At 34.0% G+C, this 21,029-nt stretch overlaps 1 protein-coding gene across 1 annotated transcript in view; it reads left to right on the top strand.

Moving 5' to 3' along the window:
• Positions 1–2,840: 2,840 nt before the first annotated feature.
• The window catches only part of LOC150105281 (progranulin-like), a 35,038-nt gene continuing 16,849 nt past the window's right edge, over positions 2,841–21,029 (top strand). Inside the window, exons 1-2 of the mRNA XM_090394064.1 lie at positions 2,841–3,032; positions 12,449–12,536. Of these exons, the coding sequence (XP_090250190.1) occupies positions 3,024–3,032; positions 12,449–12,536 (97 nt within the window). The 5' untranslated portion in view covers positions 2,841–3,023. The remainder of the gene's footprint in view (positions 3,033–12,448; positions 12,537–21,029) is intronic.

The following is a 21,029-nucleotide window of genomic DNA, read 5'->3' as shown; positions in this document are numbered from 1 at the left end:
CAACACGATAAATAAAAACTATAACCACTTTCCATCACCAGGCTTGATCTGTTTTTGAAACATTAGCATTCAAGGCAGAAACAGATGGCAATGAAGATCTTATTAAACTATGAACAGATGATTTATGCAATGACTAAAAATAAGTGTCTTCAGGTTTTGATAAAGAACCATTGATCTTACATTACCAGAATCTTCATTCACATAGCCAACAACTTTCTTAGCATTTGTTAATTCTCGTTCTTTTATATTTGACGAAATTTAACTGCTTCATGCCAATTTTCGTTATTCGCTTGTGCAAGGCCCTTTCACCTTAAGTGTCTCAGCAGTTTTCAAGAGTTTTAGCAACCAAGCATGGGATACTTCAACACGATAAATAAAAACCATAACCACTTTTAAATCTTCTTATCGTATAATATCCATCATTATTACAATATGATGCTTACATGGATTTTCAAGAAATAAAGTTTAAAATAATATACTACTGCTTGCTGCTTCGCTATCTTATCAGCTCTTGCCCATTTACAGCTAACATATTGGACTGATGATTTTTCCATTTCAGACATATTTATGTTATTATTTCAATAGATTCTTTTGACAACTAATTGACGACTTAAAAAAGTTGCCTGCTGGTTGCCCGAGTGGTCAGCGTATGTGCGCTCCAGCCAAAACGCTGCGGGTTCGAATCCGGACATGGAGATTTGTGATAACAGTACGTGTATATAACTTTTATATACATGTACTTTTAATGTATATAAAAGAGAAGCATCTTTCATATACATTACAGAGAGAAGTATCTAAATGAGAATTACAGTTATAAAAATAAACTGCAACCAACACAAAATCCAAAATCCAACACACACGACACCACATCCCTGCCACCTTTTATTTATATTTGAAAAATACCCTTGCATTAGACGTGAACATGTTCCCACATTATATACGAATAGTATTTATTCATTATAGTATTATAGTTATATAATAAACTATATCAAATAAGTTCACTCTCAAATGGATTCGTTTATTGATATTCGGAACTCTGAGATCAGATTGGTGATCAGTGGCGTAGCAAGGAGCGGCGGTCCACCTCTGGCGGCACTTTGAACATTACCCTATACGTCGTCGTTTTCACTTTTTGTAGTATTTTTGGTGTGTATTGAGAGGGGTGGCAAAACTCAATGACCGCTTCGAGCGGCAAAAGCTCTAGCAATGCCACTGGTGGTGATAAATCATTAATCGAAGGGGGAAAAAAAATCAGCTAACTCCTTTTATTCCCGTATATAGGCGAGGCGTTTTTTTTAGCCCTATCTAACTTTTGGAGACTGAGTGGGCCGTTCAATCTCCACTGGTAGCCAATCAGAGATGGCTGGCCCATGGCTATCACTAATTAAGCGGCACGCAGTGAAGAGAGACGGCTCAACAAGTGCTGCCATCTCGTGGTCCCTAACCCTAACGCCATATATTTAATGTCTTAATTTAATAAATAATGTGGGTTCTACGGTCGATTTTCTTGATTGTACAGGACGAAAAACCCAAGTTTCCGGGAGAAAAAACCCGCTCGTCTGTGCCAGAGATCGGCTAACTCAGGAACAGGTCGAAAAAAGTCTTAGAAAAATTTCCTCTAGTCGCCGACTAGATTCGAAAGCAAGTCTTCCTTCGTGCGGTCAAGCGCTGTGGTATGCAAACGCCACATCGTTGCCTTAAATTTTAGTCAGGAAATTTTAAAGTTAAAGAAAAATTTTAATCTAAACCTTCCTTGGATGCCCCCTCACCTTCACAGCCACCACTTAATCATCTATCTACAAACAACAGCACTAACCACCGCCATCTACCGGTCACCAATAGCATTTTATTTATTTTTGATTGTTCTGTAAGTATGATAATTCTATTTATTTTAGTGGAATACATAAGTATAGAGATAGAATGTTCTCCATATTACGAAACACTATGAAACATATTGTGAGCCCTTCATATTGGGAAGGCCATCTGCTTTAACTTATCGAAATTTTCGTTCCTCGGTCAGGCTTTTGATTTTTTTTTTATGTGAATCTCATCCTCGAAAGCTTGTAAACCTGTCGTACATTTAGTATCGTGGATAGACTAAGCATTGGATAATCCGAGAATAACCCTGTTCTGTAGATCGAATTCTGTCACTGTCACCTCAGGACTTGAACAAACATCCATGCCCTAGTGGGATTCAAACCAACACCCTGTTGGTTCGAGACTAGAGATGCTACCCTCTTTTTCAAACTGGTACACTAATAAATAAATAAATGTATAAGTATGTGCGTGCGTGTGTGTGTTATGACGGCTTGAAAAAACTAAATAAATCATCAGAGCCCTCGTATAATAAATAATCAACGATGCCTGTGGATTGGAAAGATCAGGTTCGAATCCGGTCTACGAAGAACCCTTATAAAGGCTTTTCAGCTAAAGGCGAGTTATGCATTAGTCGGTTTCATAGGGTGGTGGCAAGTTTTTCTCCTCTTCGAAACATGGATTTTTCGTCCTGTAAAACAGAAAAACCGGGAAGAACATAAGCAGACAGAAAACATTGGTTTTATAGCCTTAGTTGAGTCGGTTGTAATTCCAAACAATAACAATTACAATAAATTAAAATATACAATATATTATTCTTTTATTTTGTTTTATGTATTTATTTATGTTTATTTTTTTATCATATTCTTCTATTTTACGAGGTACACCAGATTGTTGATTTCCAATCAAACTTAAAGTTTAGAGTCTAAACTTTAGACGATATGTGATCTTCTGTCAGCAAAATGTAAACATCTTGAACCACTGTTAACCCACTTATCGCCAGAGGACATCGCGCAGTGGATACTGAGTTGTAGGGGATATTACGCACTTGACTTTTGAACGTTCTTGTACATTTGTTTTCGTCTAACATTTAAGCCAGTTTTAATGTGGGTCGAAGTCGTGTAACGTAACGTTAACAGCCTGTGGTAATAAAGTATATTTCGTAGTTAATCTAATATAAGCGACACAAGTTAACGAGTACCTGAAAAATGTTGACTGTAAGTATTGCATTGTTAACTAGTTACACGTGCGTCGGGAAGGAAATGTTTTATTGGTGTGTGGAATTGAATCTTTCGCATGGTTTTTAATTCCAGACATCAGGAGGAGAATTAGAATATGCTGGTGTATATGTATATATGTATATTTCTACACGCGCGTTTTATTTTATATAACACACACAGTGTTTTTTTTTTGGAGTGGGGTTGGGGAGGGAACAGTACGGCGTACCTATACTTTTATTAATAGTGGATTATTGATGTGATACATTTAATAAATTTTTAATATTCAATATCTTTATACATATTTACTTAGTATGCAACAAGTTATTTAGTGATATTTGCCGTCTATTGTTATGATACTTGCTATTTTTTTTATATTTGTTATTGTTATGTGAATTTTTTATTAATAATTATCGTATACATTCTATTAATTTTTATATATTTTTGTAATAAATGTATGTGTAATCACTGTGGGTTTTATACGTGATCTGCTGTTCTTCTTCCAAAAACATTATCACCCTGTGAAGTAAAAATTATTAGTAAACAATTTTCTTTCCCCCCATAGCAAAGACTGCACCTACTATTTCACAAAAAAAAAATTGTGTGTGTGTGTATATATATATACACACATACATACAGTTCTTTTTTGTAAAATAATAGGTGCATTGAACTTATTCTTTGCTATTATATACATAATATTATTTTACAAAAAAATCGTGTGTGTGTACTTTGTGTATATATATAGTTTTTAATGCATCCCTTTTGGAACTTTATAGCTAGTTTATAGCCAATTACTAGTTTTGTTGTTGTCGTTGTCATTGCAGAGTTCTCCTGGAATCAGAATCCTCTAGGGAGAAGTACTCATCAAATATAGCATCACCACACCAAACAGTGAACAGAAGAGACCTATAATGAAAAGTCGAAAACATGATTTTTAAATGCATTCACGAATTCCACTTGCTCACCACTCTCAACTTTTAGATGGCTTTTTTTTTTTTTTTTTTTTGCAAGAGTACTGTAACTAAATTTATTGTACTAATATAGAGTTGTGGTATGTTAATATTGTGATTTATCTAAAGTAGTCCATGAAGTTAACAGCAGTTCTAGAATTACTGTATGTTGTGCAGAGGGCAAGCAAATGTACTGGTTATTGCTTAAAACAATAAGTCATGATACATAAACTTTAAGAAACGCCATTCTTACCAGGAAAACGAGTTTCTGGGTATAAATATTATTTTACCTATCTGCATTTATCAGATGTATCATTATAAAATCTAAAAAGTTAATTATATTATTTTGAAAGTTAAATGACTTACTACAAAAAAAAAAAAAAACTAAAAGAAGCAAAGCACTTTATTATACAAGATTTCCACCAAAGAATATCAGTGTTTTTTATGTAAATATTTCTTGAAAAAATTAGATACATCAGGTAATATTTTAAATGAGATTTGTGTATAAAGTTTTTTAGTTGAACAGGTTCAGTGTAAGCTCCATTAAAAAAAAAAAAATTAATAATAATAATATATCCAGCCTGTAATTCAGCTTATCATTGTACTCCAACATTTCTGACACAGCTATGGCAACAATGTTTTAACTCTTATAGTTGCTTCTCATATGTATGTCTTCTATAGTGTTATGTAAAGAAATCTCCTGATGTAAGACTGGGAAGATTGGTCAATTGGTAGAGCCTCTGCTACTAATGGCTCAGCAAAAAGTTAAGCAGGTTTGAGCACGGTTAGTAGTTGGAAGGGATCATTCATTCGATGCTATTGGCACACTCTCCCTTGATGAGTCTTTGGACTCCCTCGAGATGTCACATAATAATAATAAAAGTATTGTGGATAGGAAATGGACTGTTCCCCACCCGTCCAGCTATTTAAGAAATGGGCATTCAATGTTTTCAGGTGTCCTTAGATTTATTTTTCATTATCCTGAATTTCTTTAAATTCATTAGACAATTACTTAATCTATTTATCATCATGCAGACTTGTCTCAGTTCTTACATAAGAATACTGATTGAAATTTTGTATACCACAAAACACAGATCATTTTGTTAGACTTTTCCCACCCTGAGGTTGATTACAATTGGTATACATGCCCACAGAACTTGGAGTAGGTGAACAATTATCTTACGTTAGATTACTATGAACAGTTTGACTTGCGAAATATTTGCATTTAAAATAATGACATTCTGATATGGAAGCACTGTATATTAAATATAACTTCAGAAGTTTTATGTGAAATTACAAATTTGTAAATCATATGAGGTTTACAAATACAGTTTCTGTATTACTTTAATATAGCTTTTATGGCATACTATATAACAAAAAAAAACCGTGCCAAGAAAGGAGTCATAGGTGGCTAAAATACCATAAAAATTGAAGATAAGGATATTCTGGATGCATGGAGTAATTTATGAAAAAATTATGAGATAAGCAGTAACAGGAGTGAGAAAATATTTTCAAGGATTTCAGTCACGAATGCATTTTACTACTTGTGGCTGAAACTGAGAAACAGATTTTCTCAATACTGATATATGTTGGGAAAATTTTTGAAAAAGAGCAGAGTTAATGTTTGATAAGTATCTGCTAGATTTTTCTTCAGGACATGGACTAGTCATCACTAACATCATGTTTAACATGAAGAAATGCACAGATTTACATGGAGAGAACAAGAAATAAAAGTCTCATTGACTATGTTATTGTGGGTAGCAATATTTTCAAACTTCAGGACACAAGAGGGTAGAGGAGATTTGAAATAGAAAGTGATCACCATTGTTTTGAACAGAATCAAAAGTGTACAGTTCATCTCTGAAAGAAGCTCAACTTTGATTCTTTTTTCTTTTTTTTTAATAACATATTGAAAAGAATAAATGTAAAGTTTTCTAAAAATGAAATCAGCTTCTCTCAGAGATGAATTGTAGACTCAAGTATACAAATATTACTTAAGATAAAATTCAAGGAGTTTGAACACAGTCAACCTTGGTGACTAACTGGCTCATTGAAGAAAACATTGATTAAGCCAGACAGGCATGTGGTGAAGTCATCTGCAAAGATGGAAAAATCAGAACTCCATGGTGGACTCATGGCAAACTTCTATACTAGGAGTTCCTAGTAAAGAAGTTTGCATATGCTCTGAGAGAATAGAGAAAAATGTATGAAAGCAAGTAGTATTGCAAAAGTAGCTAAACAAAAGTATTGGGAAGATTGTGGAGAGAATATAGGAGGAGGCAAAATGTTCTGGAAGCTATTGAAAAAATTTGGAAATAGCTTTAAAAAAAATTGGATGTAAAGGTCATATGAAAACTGAAGAAAGATATCCTAGATGTCAGGAGTAATTACTTTAAAAGATTGTTAAATAAATCAGGAAGTGAAGCCTTGGTACAAAATATTCAAGATAAATGCAATCAGGAGTACATGATTACTTGAGGTGGAATAAGCCATCAGAAACCTTAAAATTGGAAGCCAGCTGTAATAGATTATATTCAAACAGAAATGCTGTAGGGAGTATAAAAGTTTTTATACTCCATATTGCTGCACTGTATAATTCAGAATCCATGGTGTCAGAATTCAGAAGGTCAAATTTCAGAAGACTGCAGTAGAGATCTCAATGTATCCATCTAGAAAAAGGGAAATAAAATTGAATGTGACAATTACAGATTAATTTCCCTACTGAATGTTCCACGTAACATTTATACAAGCTTATTGAGAAGAGGCCAAGAAAAATTGTGGAAGAGAAACTTGAAGGTGAACAGTGGAGTTCACACCAAAAGGGGGGGGGGGAGGTCAGGATCAGATTTTACTTTAAGACAGATAGTTGAAAAATCATGGGAATATAACAAGTATCTATATATGAGTTTTGTAGATCAAAAGATATATGATAAAGGTGCCAACAGAAAAGATGTTCAAACATCATAAGTATATAGTGTAATGACATTAACAAAGCAATACAATTTAAGGATCAGATTTAAATCATTAGTTAAAACTGAAAGGTGGGTAACAGATGCTTTGAAGTAAAATTAGGCATTTAAAATAATGACATTCTGATGTGGAAGCACTATATATTAAATGTAACATCTTCAAAAGTTTTATGTCAAATAACAAATTTGTAAATCATGTGAGATTTACAAATAACTTTTCAAATACCCATACCAAATTGGAAATGTTAATCTTAATTTAATTTATGTAGGTGATGGTATACTCCTAAGTAAATCCAATGCAAGTTTGCATGTTTCATAATCAGTTGCATCAGTCTTGGGACTGGTAGCTCAGCAGCAATTTCCTCCATTCCGCTCTGTCATTGGCTTTTTTCTTAACTTCCTGGTAACTCCTCAAACCCGTGCTGTCTTTGACTTGGTCAAGAAAGCTTTCCCTTGGTCTGCCTCTTCTTCTTTTCCCCTCTATTTTGCCTTCAGTTATTCTTTTCACAAGTCCATCATGTTGAAGTATATGTCCAAACCACCTATCCCTTCTAATTTTGATCGATTTTATTAGAGTTCTTGTTTCGTTTATCTCTCTCAGGACTTGTTGGTTTGATTTATTTTCTGTCCATTTTATTTTGTTCATGCGACGCCAGCACGACATTTCAAAAGCCTCCAATCTTCTTATCTTCTCTGCCTAGAATCCAAGTTTCATATCCATACAGTGCAATGCTCCATATCAATGTCTTTACTAATTTTTTTTTTCAATTGTAGGTTGAGGTTTCCTGTTAAAATGCTTTTCATCTTAGCGAATTGGGCTTTTGCGTTGTTTATTCTTGATCTTATGTCTTCTTGTTCTGCCATCTTCTGTTATTAGGCTTCCTAAATATTTAAAGCTTTTCACTTGTTTTATTTGTTCCCCGCTGATGTCTATATGCTCTATATTGATAGGGATTTTGCCTGTAACAATGATTTTAGGCTTATCTGTGTTGATTTTCAATTTATATTTTTCAAGGTTGTTATTTAGTAATTCTAGCATTGTTTTTAACGTTCTTCTGTTTTCTGCTACAAGGGCTATGTCATCAGCAAATCTTATACACATGACTTGCTCACCATTTATCTTTATGCCACTATTTATTTTATCTTTAGTTTCCTGAAGGGCCTTTTCAATATATAAATTAAATAAAAGTGGTGAAAGTATACATCCCTGTCTTGCTCCACTCCTGATATTTATTATTTTCTCCTTATCATTGATTTTAATCCATCCATTTCGATTTTTGTAAATTTGATAAATTATTTTCCTATCCCTCAAATCTATGCCGATATTAGTTAGGCAATTTAGGAGTATTTGCTGGTTTACTTTATCAAACGCTTTTTCTAAATCAAGGAAGCAAATGTAAGTATTTTGACTAAGGTCTAATCTTCTCTCTATTATTGTTCTTAAACAGAGTATTGCCTCTCTTGTTCCTTTATTCTTTCTGAATCCAAATTGGTCTTCATCTAATAGACAATCTATTTTTCAATAATTTTTAGCAGAATTTTGCTGACATGTGGGATTAAGCTATTGTTCTAAATTGGCTGCATTTGTTTGCATTATTCTTTTTTGGTATTGGTATTATGGTTGAGTTCATAAACTCCTTTGGTATTTCTCCTCTACCATAGATTTGAGCTATTAATTGATAGAGTAAGGTTTTTGTCTCATCACCTAGATTTTGTAGCAGTTCTATAGGAATATTGTCTACACCTGGACTTTTTTCCATTACTTATTTCGGACAGTGCTTTATCAAATTCTTCTCGCATTATTGGGGGTCCTAGATTATCTTCATTTTGATTTTCTATGCTGATATCAACATCAAGTTCATTGCCATTATAGAGATTGTTTGCATGTTTACTTAACTAAATTTGAATAAATGTTCTAATAAACATGTCATGAAAATCAATAATAAAAAGATTCAAACTATGAAAATTGGACATGTATGTAGAAAACTTAAACAGCAATCTAAATGCAAAACCTATAGAACAAACAAAACATTCCATCTATTGAGGGCAGATTAAATGTAGCAATCGATAATAGAATCAGCAAAGCTGAGAGCTGTGTTAGAAGTAAAACAATTGATCAAAAACCAGACACCACAGATATAGAGTTCTGAGAATAATGAGAGGAGTGAACAGATGGGATAAATGGCAGAATCATATTTAAAAAAATGAAGATATTAAGAAGGATCTTGACATTTTCAGGAATGTGTGAGCAAAGCTCATCTGAGGTGGATAGTCACTTAAACAGAATAGGAAGAAAAGTTAGCATAACAATTTGATACCAGGATGACTGAAAAAAAAAAAAAAAAAAAAAACAGAGGAAGACCAACATGCAGTAAGAAGTATCTTTTAAAACTGAAACATAAAATCTACAATAGTAGAGTGTTACGATAAAATAGACTAATTTGTAGAAAAATTGTAATTAGAAAATTAGTGATAATGTAAACGTTCATGTTTTACTATTATAGTATTCTCTACACTCCTTGATGGTACCATATGAGGAATTTGATGATGATTATGATTTTTGTGCATTTTAGTACTGGAATTATTATTATTTCATGTCAGAGATATACAGAATGTACAAATTGGACACATGCAAGTTTCATAATCAAGCTGGAAAGAATGGATTTACCAGAGAAATGAAAGTTGGTGAGAGGAGTTTATAAAATGAATAAACATGAAATTTTCATAAGGTGGTGGGAGGGGGGGGGATAAGAAAAAGTTTGTTTGATGAGCAAAACTTTGTCATGGTGAAGTCAGAGTGCATTGCAGGAGGGAATACCGAATGCATTTCGATGTCAATTAAAGAAAAGTATGACAAGTAGAGTAACAATTAGCATGGATAATCTTGTAATTCATAAAATCTAAATAGCAATAATATTTAATCCCGTTAATGTAGAGCAATATACACTTCTGAAAGGAAGTGTACTTTGCATTATGGGGTACTAAGACAATTGATGTGAAGCCATTGGCCTGTTTATTCAAGTAGCTTAGTCCTTTGTTTGCTTACACTTGGATAAAGGATTAAACAAGAATATAATTTCTTTACAAGTATAATTTACTGAAATTATATTAATAAAGCATATGTTAAATATAATTATCTCTCATCTCAATTGTTTCACCTTTTTTGTCTTTCCAAAAAAAAAAAAAGCATAAAATCTCTTTGCCATTAAATATCTGCTGGCGAAACTACAACATAACCTATTTTGAAAGAGTAATAAAAGAACAAAAGGAAGAGAATCAATTTTTATTATTGCTATTATTATGTGACACCTCCAGGAAGTCCAAGGACTCATTAAGGAATGGCACCTACTCTACAACTCTGTCTCCACCACTCAATCTACCGACTACAGTGAACATCAGCTACATCGCTCACCACCACTACTAGTATTTTCACAGACAATCACAACACATCCATGCCCATGGCAGGATTCGAACCCACAGCCTTTGGCTGGAGAGCAGATATGCTAACCACTTGGCCAACCAGGCCAGCAAAAAAAAGGCTTAGTAAAAGCTCATCTAGACTAGAATTTAACTAACAACGGTCTCTCTTCGGGCGTTTTAGCACCATAGATGGCACACTCCACTTCCACTGAGCTACGCAGGTGCTTATATGTGAGATTTAGAATGGTCTTAATTTGATTAGCCTCTTGGGAAAGCTGAATATGACAGAGAAAACTTAACCTTATAAAAGCAAATGCAGTGATAACTTCTCTAAGATTAAGTGACAGTAAATTTATTGTATAAGAAAAATATTTTCATTTCGATATTGAAATGAAAATTTAGAAATCACGTATTTCTAAACTTTTATCAGAACTTCACCACTAGTGCATATAAACAAAGTGACCAAAAAACTATGTGTTAACTAATTTGCAGTTGTTAGAACAATGCTAGTCATTGCTATCGCATTCTGTGGCATAACACGTATCATATCCCAGTTCCTTGCTCATTAGATTTTTTTTTTTTTAATAAATGCAGACCAAACTTAGTGTAGGATTAAAACTTGGGGTTTGTTACATTTTGTGGAGATATGGAGTATTTCTGAAGCTTATTTAAATTTCTTTATAAAACAGTTATGATCAGTATATGTTATTTCTTGCCAAACTACTTGATGGAAACATATCTTTCCAGAATGTTTTGTCTGGCCTGCATAGCAAATGCCACAAGAGCAATGAATTTTGTATATATGAGGATCTATTATATATATGATAATGTGAGGATGCAGAGATTTTGGTGTATGTAAGAACCTTGAAATCTTACACATTGGGGGAAAAAAACCATTTTAACATTGTATGACATTACCAACCTGCTTATTAGACACGTGAAGGCAGCTTGGAAAAGTGCCTAGTTTGGTCTCTAGAACATGGTTTCTGATTAATCTAATCCTTATCCCCTCTCATTCACAGTTGATATAGTGAATGTGGTGAATACAGTGAATTAGAATTTTTGTAAGTGGAATTATAATTAAAAAACTGTTGTCAGCCATGAGATTATATTTAGAGGTTAAACACCCTGTTGCTTATGGAATTAACAAAAAAAAAAAAAAAAAACCTAAATAAATGACATAGTGGCTGACATTCTGATTCATCCTACATGGAATCTGACTTTAGAAAGACTGATATCACAATATCACTAATTTAGTACAGGTTGAAAAGTTAATTTTTCATCATTGTCAACAATTTCATGAAAGTATTCTCAAAGGGTGTTCAGCCTACCATGACAACACTACACAATTAACTTTACATCATTTTTAGTCTCCTATCCACAATTTTCCTCCAAATTAGTCTGTTATATGTCAGCACTCCAATATTGTCATATCCCACATTTTGTGCTTCTAAGGCACTTCCGACTGAATCAATCCACCTAGTTGGAATCAAACACCTGTTTTGCTGACCTTTCCTCACCCATTCTATTTAAGTGGCCAGTACCATTTTCGATTAGCTCTGCTTACACATTCTTATATGCTAACAATTTCAAGTTCCTTTCTAATATCTTCATTTTTAATATGATTCTGCCATTAATACTATCTGTTCACTCCCCTAATTTTTCTCAGACCTTCTTATTTGTGGTCTCTAGTCTTTGATCAAGTGCTTTATTTCTAATCCAACTCTCAAATCCATAACTTAAAACTGGTTTGAATACTGTCTTGTAAACTGCTCGTATGGTGTTAATATTTAATTATGCTTTATTATTGTTTAACAGAAAATATTCCAAAAGAGTTGGAAGAAGTAGAAGACCTTGATAGTGAGGTTATACTGGCTATTTTTTTTTTTTTTTTTAAATGTATACAGTAAAGTGTTAATCACTTCCCAAAAATTTCAAGAAGTGATTTTTCTTGTACACTGTTCACACACACATTAATATTTCAGCGATAAGAGATTTGATTTACATTGAATATATTTACATATTACATAAATAATTTGTCATATATTTACATGAGTTATTTCATTCTTTCCATCAGCATTCAGTAAAAGTTATCTCCATATTCATCACTCTATGCCCAGGCATCTTCAGTAAAGTATGTCCCGGTGGCGAAACGTGTCCAAATGGTAAGTTATGTAGATATCTTTAGATAATATAGAATTTACAGGAATATTGAATGGAAGGAGGAGATAGTGTATGGGAACAAGGAGAGTGAGTTTGTTGAATTTCTGAAAGATGAATATCTTAAGCAGCATGTGACTGAAGCAACTGGAGGCTTCAATGTTTAGGATTTGGTGATAATTTTACAAGATGTAGTTTTTAATGAGGTGTTGACACTGCTACTGGTTGGTAAGAGTGATCATGAGGTACTTGTTTGGAAAGTGGTGAAACAAGAAAAGGTTACTGCCAAAAATGGATATATGCAGTGGTGAGCTATAAGGGGCTCGTGCAAGCCATTTGTTAAATTTTTCTCAAATTTGTGAGCCACTCGTTCTTCTTGTTTAATAATAATAATCTTGTAGAACTAGAAATTATCACCGTGCTACTATAATTGCTACTTTAAATTCATGTGGATTTTCTGATAACTATTTAAAAAATCATCTCATTGCATTTTATTCTGATGGAGCTAGTGTAATGTTAGGAAACAAATCAGGTGTTGCAATCAAACTTCTACAATGATTTCCCAACATTTTGATTTGGCATTGCGTAGCTCATCGTTTACAATTAGCATTAGATGATTCAATAAAAAACATTAAAGAAATAAATCATTTTGAAATATTTATGGATAAATTATATACTTTTTATCATCAGTCACCAAAAAATCAACGAGAATTAAATACGATTGCAAAAGGCCTTGGTATCGAAATTTTAAAGACAGGTTGTGTGTTTGGACCACGATGGGTAGCTTGCAGTTTACAAGCGGTTCTTGCTGTGTGGAGAAATTATCCACTTTATGCAAGCATTTTGCATCAAATGATTAATATAAGGGCTTTTTAAACTGACTTCTCAATTTGGAATTTTTAAAAGATCTAGCATTAATGATTGATATTCTACAGGAATTATCATATCTGTCAAAAGCTCTACAAAGTCGCAATATAAGTATTATAAGGGCTAAGTTAGCCCTTTGTTTTGTTTTTTTGATCAACGATGCAAGCCCTTTGTTAAAATTTCCATAGTTCACCACTGGATATATTGTGGAAGTATAAAGCAGGTGATTATAGGAAGTTCTGTAGTCAGTTAGCATCAGTACATTGGGTAGATGAGCTGAGCAGAAATGGTGTAGACAGTGCATGAAAATTCATAAGACAGTATCTGACACAAGCAATATATAACTGCATACCAAGGGTTGGTGTCATGTTGGGTCCCCCCCCCCTTAATTTTTCCTCATCTGTCCCTTAGGACTGGTTGAGGTTGTGCCCTCCATTGAGGGACAAGAAACCTGAGTTTCCTGGAGAAATAATCCTCTACCTCTGTATGAGACCAGCTAACTCACCTTTAGTTGAAAGAGACCAGATAAAGGTTCCTCGTGTCATAAATGCACGAGGAACAAATCTTTCCGACTAAAGGGCTTCGTCTGTACCAACTGAGGTATGAAGGCTCTATACCAAGGATTAAGCGAATAAATAGGGTAGGAGTGAAATGGATGAACACTGAAATCAAATAAACTGTGTTGGGGAAAAAAAATGCTATGGAGGAGATACAAGATGATTGGTGATGATCGGATCCATGAAGAGTATAAAGTGCAGGCTAGAAAGGTGATGAGCATGGTAAAGAAAGAAAGAAAAGGTGCAGTATGAGAGGAGATTGGCTGGTCAGGCCAAGGTTAACTCAAGGAAATTTTTCTGCTATATGGCAAGCAATAGGAAAAATAATTATGGCAGGTTGATACTGGTGGATAGTCAAAAATTATAATAACGGAATTAACTCACATAAAATATTATTTATTAATGCCTGAGTATCACAGGCATCTTCAGTACATTTATGAAGCTAATTAAACAATAACTGACAATTCCAAAAGACACCACCTAAGTAGCTAATGTAAGATAACTAAAAAGGTCAATAAATTTCCTAACTAAAAAAAAAAATACATATGTATATATAATATATACAATAAAAAGTTAGGAAAGATTAGCTGATTTATAAAGTACTATCTCCTATAAAGGGGATAGACGTAAGCCATCGGATCTGTTTAAGTTAGGAGGGTGAAGTAAAGTTTCACGTATTTCTTTATAAAGCCATTCCATGAGGAACCGACTTTTGTGAAGAACTCTATGTCCAGTGATAATAGCATGTTCTGCAAGTCCACACTGTTCAGGTTACTGTTATTCTTCTAGCCGAATAGAGGCAGATCTTCTGAAATAAGATAATCCACAAGAGCAAGAAATCTGGTAGACACACCTGGATAACTAAGATGTGGAAGCTTGTCCTTTGGAGAAGTGAGAAAGGTGGAGATTTTTCTTAAAGGTCGAAAGGCAACATAAATATTTAGTGGTTTTAAAACTTTTGCTATGCATTCACTAATGCCTTGCACATAAGGGATGGGAATGCATTTTATTTCTTCTGTATTAGAAGAGGAAGACATATTAAAACTACTCAAAGTTCTTTTGACGAAGGAATTCTTATATCCACTAGATAAAAATGAGGAAATAATATATTGCAGTTCTTTTTGTTGTAACAGACGTCTGAAGAACAAAAGGAGTGGGCCTGATGAACCAGTGTTTTTATAGTTCCTGCCTTTTGACTGGGATGTTGATGAAATTCAGCAGGGATATAATGGCCTGTATGAGTCGTCTTTCTATAGACTGAGAAATGCAGGTTATCATCTGGTTGGAAAAGAATTAAAAGATCTAAAAAGGCTAATTGCAATATATTATTTCCTCCTTTTTATCTATACTACATAGATAATATTAGCAAAACATAGTAGTATTAGTATAGTTATCTATACTAATACTAGTACACTAAAGTCCTAACTATTTAGTTAGGACTTTAGTGTTAGCCACGTAGTTAGTTATTACTTTAGTGTCACCCACGTGGTTGGGCTTAGTATTGTTTGTTATGTGTGTTTATGTTACATTTGTTTTTTTGTAATCCGTGAAGATGTCTCAGTGACTGAGACAAAATATAGGAAGTATTAAATTCTGTGTTAATCTTTTCTGAGTGCTGTAAAAAAAAAATCCATTAAGCCTCCAACATGATGTCCTCACAGCACTTAAGCCTCTACACACGAATTTTTAATTCATATGTCTACTCACGGTATTTCCTTATTAAAACATGGTGGATAGTCATGGTAGCAGGCAGTGCTACCCTGTAGGTATGAGGTGCCTTTGTAGACCAGAGCTTCCCAATTCTGGGAGGCTCTGGTCTACAAAATACACAAATTGGTAAAATTATATAGGCATTATATATATCGATAACCTACATCTATCATTTTAATGGATCTGTGGACTTAGCAGTTGGACAACACTGATGTCAACAATTTGAAGACTGAATCTGTTGATACTTCAGAAATAAGTTTCTTTTGCAGGTCCACTGTATGCCTGTACATTAAATTGGAATAATGTATTATAGCAGTGGCCAGAGGATGGTCTGTGTACTGCTCTGGTTTATATTGCATTCCTTCTGGCCATGAAAAGATCAGCACAATTTGCTTGTCTGTTTTCTGATATTTATTTGCTTATTCAATGATATATGTGTGTTATAAGAAAAATAGATGATATTTAGATAACTTTAAAACTTTTACCTCTTATTCTTCCCAGTTGTAATATATCACTTTTTTGTTTTGAAACATTGTATCTGGCTCCTGGCTATTTGAATAGTGACTCATCATATACAATAATGACCGACTTCTGTATATGATTCATTATATATAGAAGTTGGTCATTGCTGGTATACTGCATGCTTCTCTTTTGATGATAATCTAATTTATTGTAAAAAAGATATCTGAAGATTGCTGTATTGTTGCTTCAATGGTATGAAGATTCAATGAGAAATATTGAGGAATATGTACTAGTACCAAATTTTCTAAGGCTAGCATAACCAAAGTATAGTCTGTGACCCAGTACTAGGAAGAAATTACCATTTCTTATAAATATAAAATTCAAATATGGCACATGAGCTGTCAATAGAAAACTCCATGCTGTAAGCAGTAAAAAATAAAATTAAAGAACAGAAATATGTAGTTATTGTTTGTTTAGGATTAATAATATCTTATTAATAATAAGATTAACCAGAGGAAATCTGGATTATTTACCTATCCAATGAATCAGCTTAGCTAACCAACAGCATGCAAAAATTTAAGATTTTTTTTAATGAACTCCCACCCATGAAAAACTGTAAACTTGTATTAGTACCATGGGTGGACTAAGTTTTTCTTATTATTATTTATTTCATTTTTGCATTTTTTTTTTTTTTTTTTTACATAATCCCAGAACAGTGCACCATAAACCAAGCATGGTACTTTAACAAACCACTCCACACTGTACAATGAGATTCATCTCTCTCAAAGATTTTCATGGATGTTCATGTTGATAGTACAGCTCAACCCTGGTCTGTAGGATGGATAGCAGGTATATGAACTACTCTTTCAACCAGACTGGCAAATTGCAACGTACAATCTATTATTTAATTAAGAAAACTGCACACAATTAATAACATTGTACATTTTCATGTATATCTAACTTCTCATAAAAATAATACTGAAAAACTTATCTCTAGCTATATAAATTTTTTTTTACATGAAGTCACTGCATTCCCCTTATGAAAAATATGATTTTGAGAAGTACAAGTTGATAAGGGACCTGTAATGAATTAATTAATATTATTATTATTATTATTATTAAGAGAGATCTCCAGGGAGTCAGGGACTCATCGAGGGAGGCCTCATACTACACACACACACACACACACACACTGGCTATCATACTTATTCTTGAATTCATTCACACTGCTTGCACTCACAGCATCCAATGGCAATCCATTCCAATCACACACTTCCCTATGAGAGAAAAATTGAACCCTCACTCCCTTCTTAGCAGCATTCATTCTCAACTTCCACGGATGTCCTCTTATCTTTTCCCCACCTTCCATAAAATCCATAATGCTGAAAAAATTATTCATAGAGGGGTGGGAAGGGAAACCCAATAGTCATTCCTTTAATGCACATTCCAGAATCTTTCACATTTTCACAATCCTTGTTGAGATCAGTATGTTGGTTAAGTTTTAACGTACATTTTAGGTAGGAAAGACCTGAGTTGCCAAGATTTGAAAACCTTGCTACTTCTCTATCAGACTAGCAAGACTTAGTTGAAAGGTCCTTATATCTTGTTCTGCAATGGGAATTGAATTCATTCATGGGCATCTCAAGAAATTTATAATTTCCTCTTTCCTCAGTTGCCTCTGTAATTTGTTTATTCCATTGCTGCATTTTTGTCCTTGCAGATAATTTCATCACATTCTTCCATGGCTGACTAAGCCATAAAAGGATTCTCTTATTTTTAGATATTGCCATTCAGTCTTTAAAGATTTTTTTCAAGCTTGCACTTTCCCTTCCCAATAATTGGTGATAAAATGTATGCCATTACTTTAAAATATTCTGCATTTCAGCCCAACTTATTCATAAACATTTTTTAAAGTATACCATGAACCTTTGACAGTAGTGACATTTTCAATCTCAAGTTAAAATGTTAAGTTTTAGATGGAATATGTTTTTTTCTGTGACTATCATATTTATCTTTTTAGAATTATTTCTGAGCATGTTTCAGATAGTTTGTCACTTTTTATAATTTAAATTACATTGCATTTGGTTTGGTTCAAGTGACAGCTGGTGATAGATATCCTAAATGACTTTGTCTTCATTCTTAATTCGTGTCACCATCTTTTAAGATAGGCATGCCTCACAATTTCATTTTGCATTCTGCATTTGCCAAATGTACTCCTTGAAGCATGTGATAGGTAATGATGCTGTTCATCCATTTGACTCTTGCATGGTTTATCTTCCTGATCCTGGTATATGGTTTGATAACATTTCTCTCGAGCATACTGTGTAATAATTTTTCATGTACTCTTAACATTTGCTTCCCTTTCAGTTTCTTATTCCATGGTGCATTCCCATGCTGCCTATTATGTGGAGTTAGCAAGGTTTTCCTTCCAAAAACTCAGAATTTTCATCCTACAAAATAGGTAAGCTGCTTCCAGAAAAATACACCCAAGTTGATCCTGTTGGCAAAATTGACAAAATTAATACTTAAGAAGACAAGTATCCTGTTGACACTGGCCACTTGTCTTCTGAAGTGATGAGGCATCCTCATGGAGTCCAGTAGCTGATGGTCATAGAATAAGTTATCAACAGTCTGTTGAAGGTATGGACAACAAATGCGAAATGACTTATTTTTTCTGCCAGTATTTTTGTAGCTGATTTTGGGTACTTTTGGCAACTTATTTTAACCATTTGTTTATAGCCACTTCTTTAGCCAGTTGATCAGCTCTTTCGTTTCCAGTTATCCTAGTATGTGTCCTCACCCAGCAGAACTTAATTTCCCATCCCTCTAGGGTAAGATTCCTTATCAGGTTTCATGTCTGCTCTATTAACACTAGGCAGTAATAGTTTTTTATGCCGTCAACAGTGCTTTTACTGTCACTGTATGTTGTTGCAGTCTTTTGATGAGAGGGGTTTAAGTTCTAATTCCCAGAGATATTGTGAGCGAATGAACAATAGCAAGCTGTTCTGTTTAGTTGTTTGATTGGTTTGGTGTGTGTGTTTCATCAAGTGCTAATCAACATTCATGCAGCATCTATCATAATTTACTTCAAATTTTTCATTGAAGCACTGACTCTGTCAACTCGTTCACCATTCTCAAAGCAACATTCTTGCTCGGTTTCCAGGAATGGTCTCCTAGTTCTCTCCCCCCCCCCATTGGTAATGTAGTGAAAAATGTCCCCTGTAGATCCTATAAAAACTTGTAATTTATATGTATCATAGCTTTCTCTTTTCTGCCAATCAATCAATTTTATAACCCACAAATCTTCAACCGATCTTCACAAGGAGCATTCCATAGGTCTACCACCATCTTCGTAACTTACTTCTGGATCCTCTCCACCTCTTCCTCATCTCCAAGAAACTCTTTATCTTTTCTTGTTACTGCATTAACCAGGTAATCCTTTGTCTTCTGAAATTTAACTACAGTCCATCTGCACCCTCCTCTAAATCCCTAGCTTCTACAGTTTCATAGAGTCCAGTTCCATCAATGTAGTACACATCTGGTAATACGAGGTGTGGCTATTAAGTAACAGTTGACTGGTTGTAAAAATGTGGTTTATTATTACAATTGTACAACTTAATTGTTATCCCCTTCAACATACTCCCCTCCTCTATCTATACATCATTGCATACGAATTTTCCATTGTTGGAAGCAGTGCTGCAAGTCATCAGGTGTTATCTGCTTCAGTAGTGCTGCCATTTTCTCCTTTACCTCATCCACTGACTGAAAATGGGTGCCCTTCAATGCAGATTTCAGCTTTGGAAAAAGGTAAAAGTCACATGGTGCTAAGTCCAGAAACAGAGAGAGAATTGATGCATTGGAAAACTTCCACATCACCAAGAATGAAAAAAGCAAGAATGAGCAAGTCAAAACTGAAGGCAATGCAGATCGGATTTTTTTTTTTTTTTTTTTTTTTTAAAATATCAATGGCATGGCAATGGTTGAATGGGTACCAGGGGGTCAGATAGTTAACCAACATTATTACCTTGAAGTTCTGGCCAAGCTGAGAAAATGAGTGAGGAAGAAGAGACATGATCTGTGGAAGAACAATGCTTGGATTCTCCATCAGGACAACGCTCCAGTCCACCGTGCACTGTCTGTAAAGCAGTATCTGGCTGATAAAATCCCAGTGTTGGACCACCCACCTTACTTGCCAGACTTAGCTCCATGCAACTTTTACCTTTTTCCAAAGCTGAAATCTGCATTGAAGGGCGCCCATTTTCAGTCAGTGGATGAGGTAAAGGAGAAAATGGCAGCACTACTGAAGCAGATAACACCTGATGACTTGCAGCACTGCTTCCAACAATGGAAAATTCGTATGCAATGATGTATAGATAGAGGAGGGGAGTATGTTGAAGGGGATAATAATTAAATTGTACAACTGTAATAATAAACCACATTTTTGCAACCAGTCTTGTTATTTAATAGCCACATTAAACTGATAGCCATTCTTCTTTTCACACACTCTCAGCTATTTAAATATTAGAGATCTCAGCTATTTAAAAATTAAATTAGAGATCCTACAAGATCTCTAAATTATTTTTATTAACTATTCATATACCTAGTTTTGCATCATCAATGAACAACAGTATTTCCTTCTTCTTTAAAGATATAGACTAAAAACCTGTTTCAGCATCCTGGGGACTGTATGACTTTCATTCTCTTTCTGGGTGTTCTTTTCCCCTTCAGTTTATACTTTATTACTTCTTTTGGGAGCCTTTCCTCCATTCTTTGTATATGTCCTCTCCAATTTGTTTGGTGTTCTTTTATTTTATCATTTATTGCTTGTATATTTGGAATTCCTTCCTGATTTCATATTCTATCCATTCTTATACATTCTTTCACTGTTGTAAGAAATTTCAT

The sequence above is a fragment of the Typopeltis vanoorti genome, chromosome 6, assembly GCF_054136105.1.
Source record: "Typopeltis vanoorti isolate ZY-2024b chromosome 6, IOZ_Tvanoo_1.0, whole genome shotgun sequence".
Taxonomy (NCBI): Eukaryota; Metazoa; Arthropoda; class Arachnida; order Uropygi; family Thelyphonidae; genus Typopeltis; species Typopeltis vanoorti.
The sequence above is the reverse complement of the archived record's forward strand: the minus strand, read 5'-3'. Positions and strand labels throughout refer to the sequence as shown.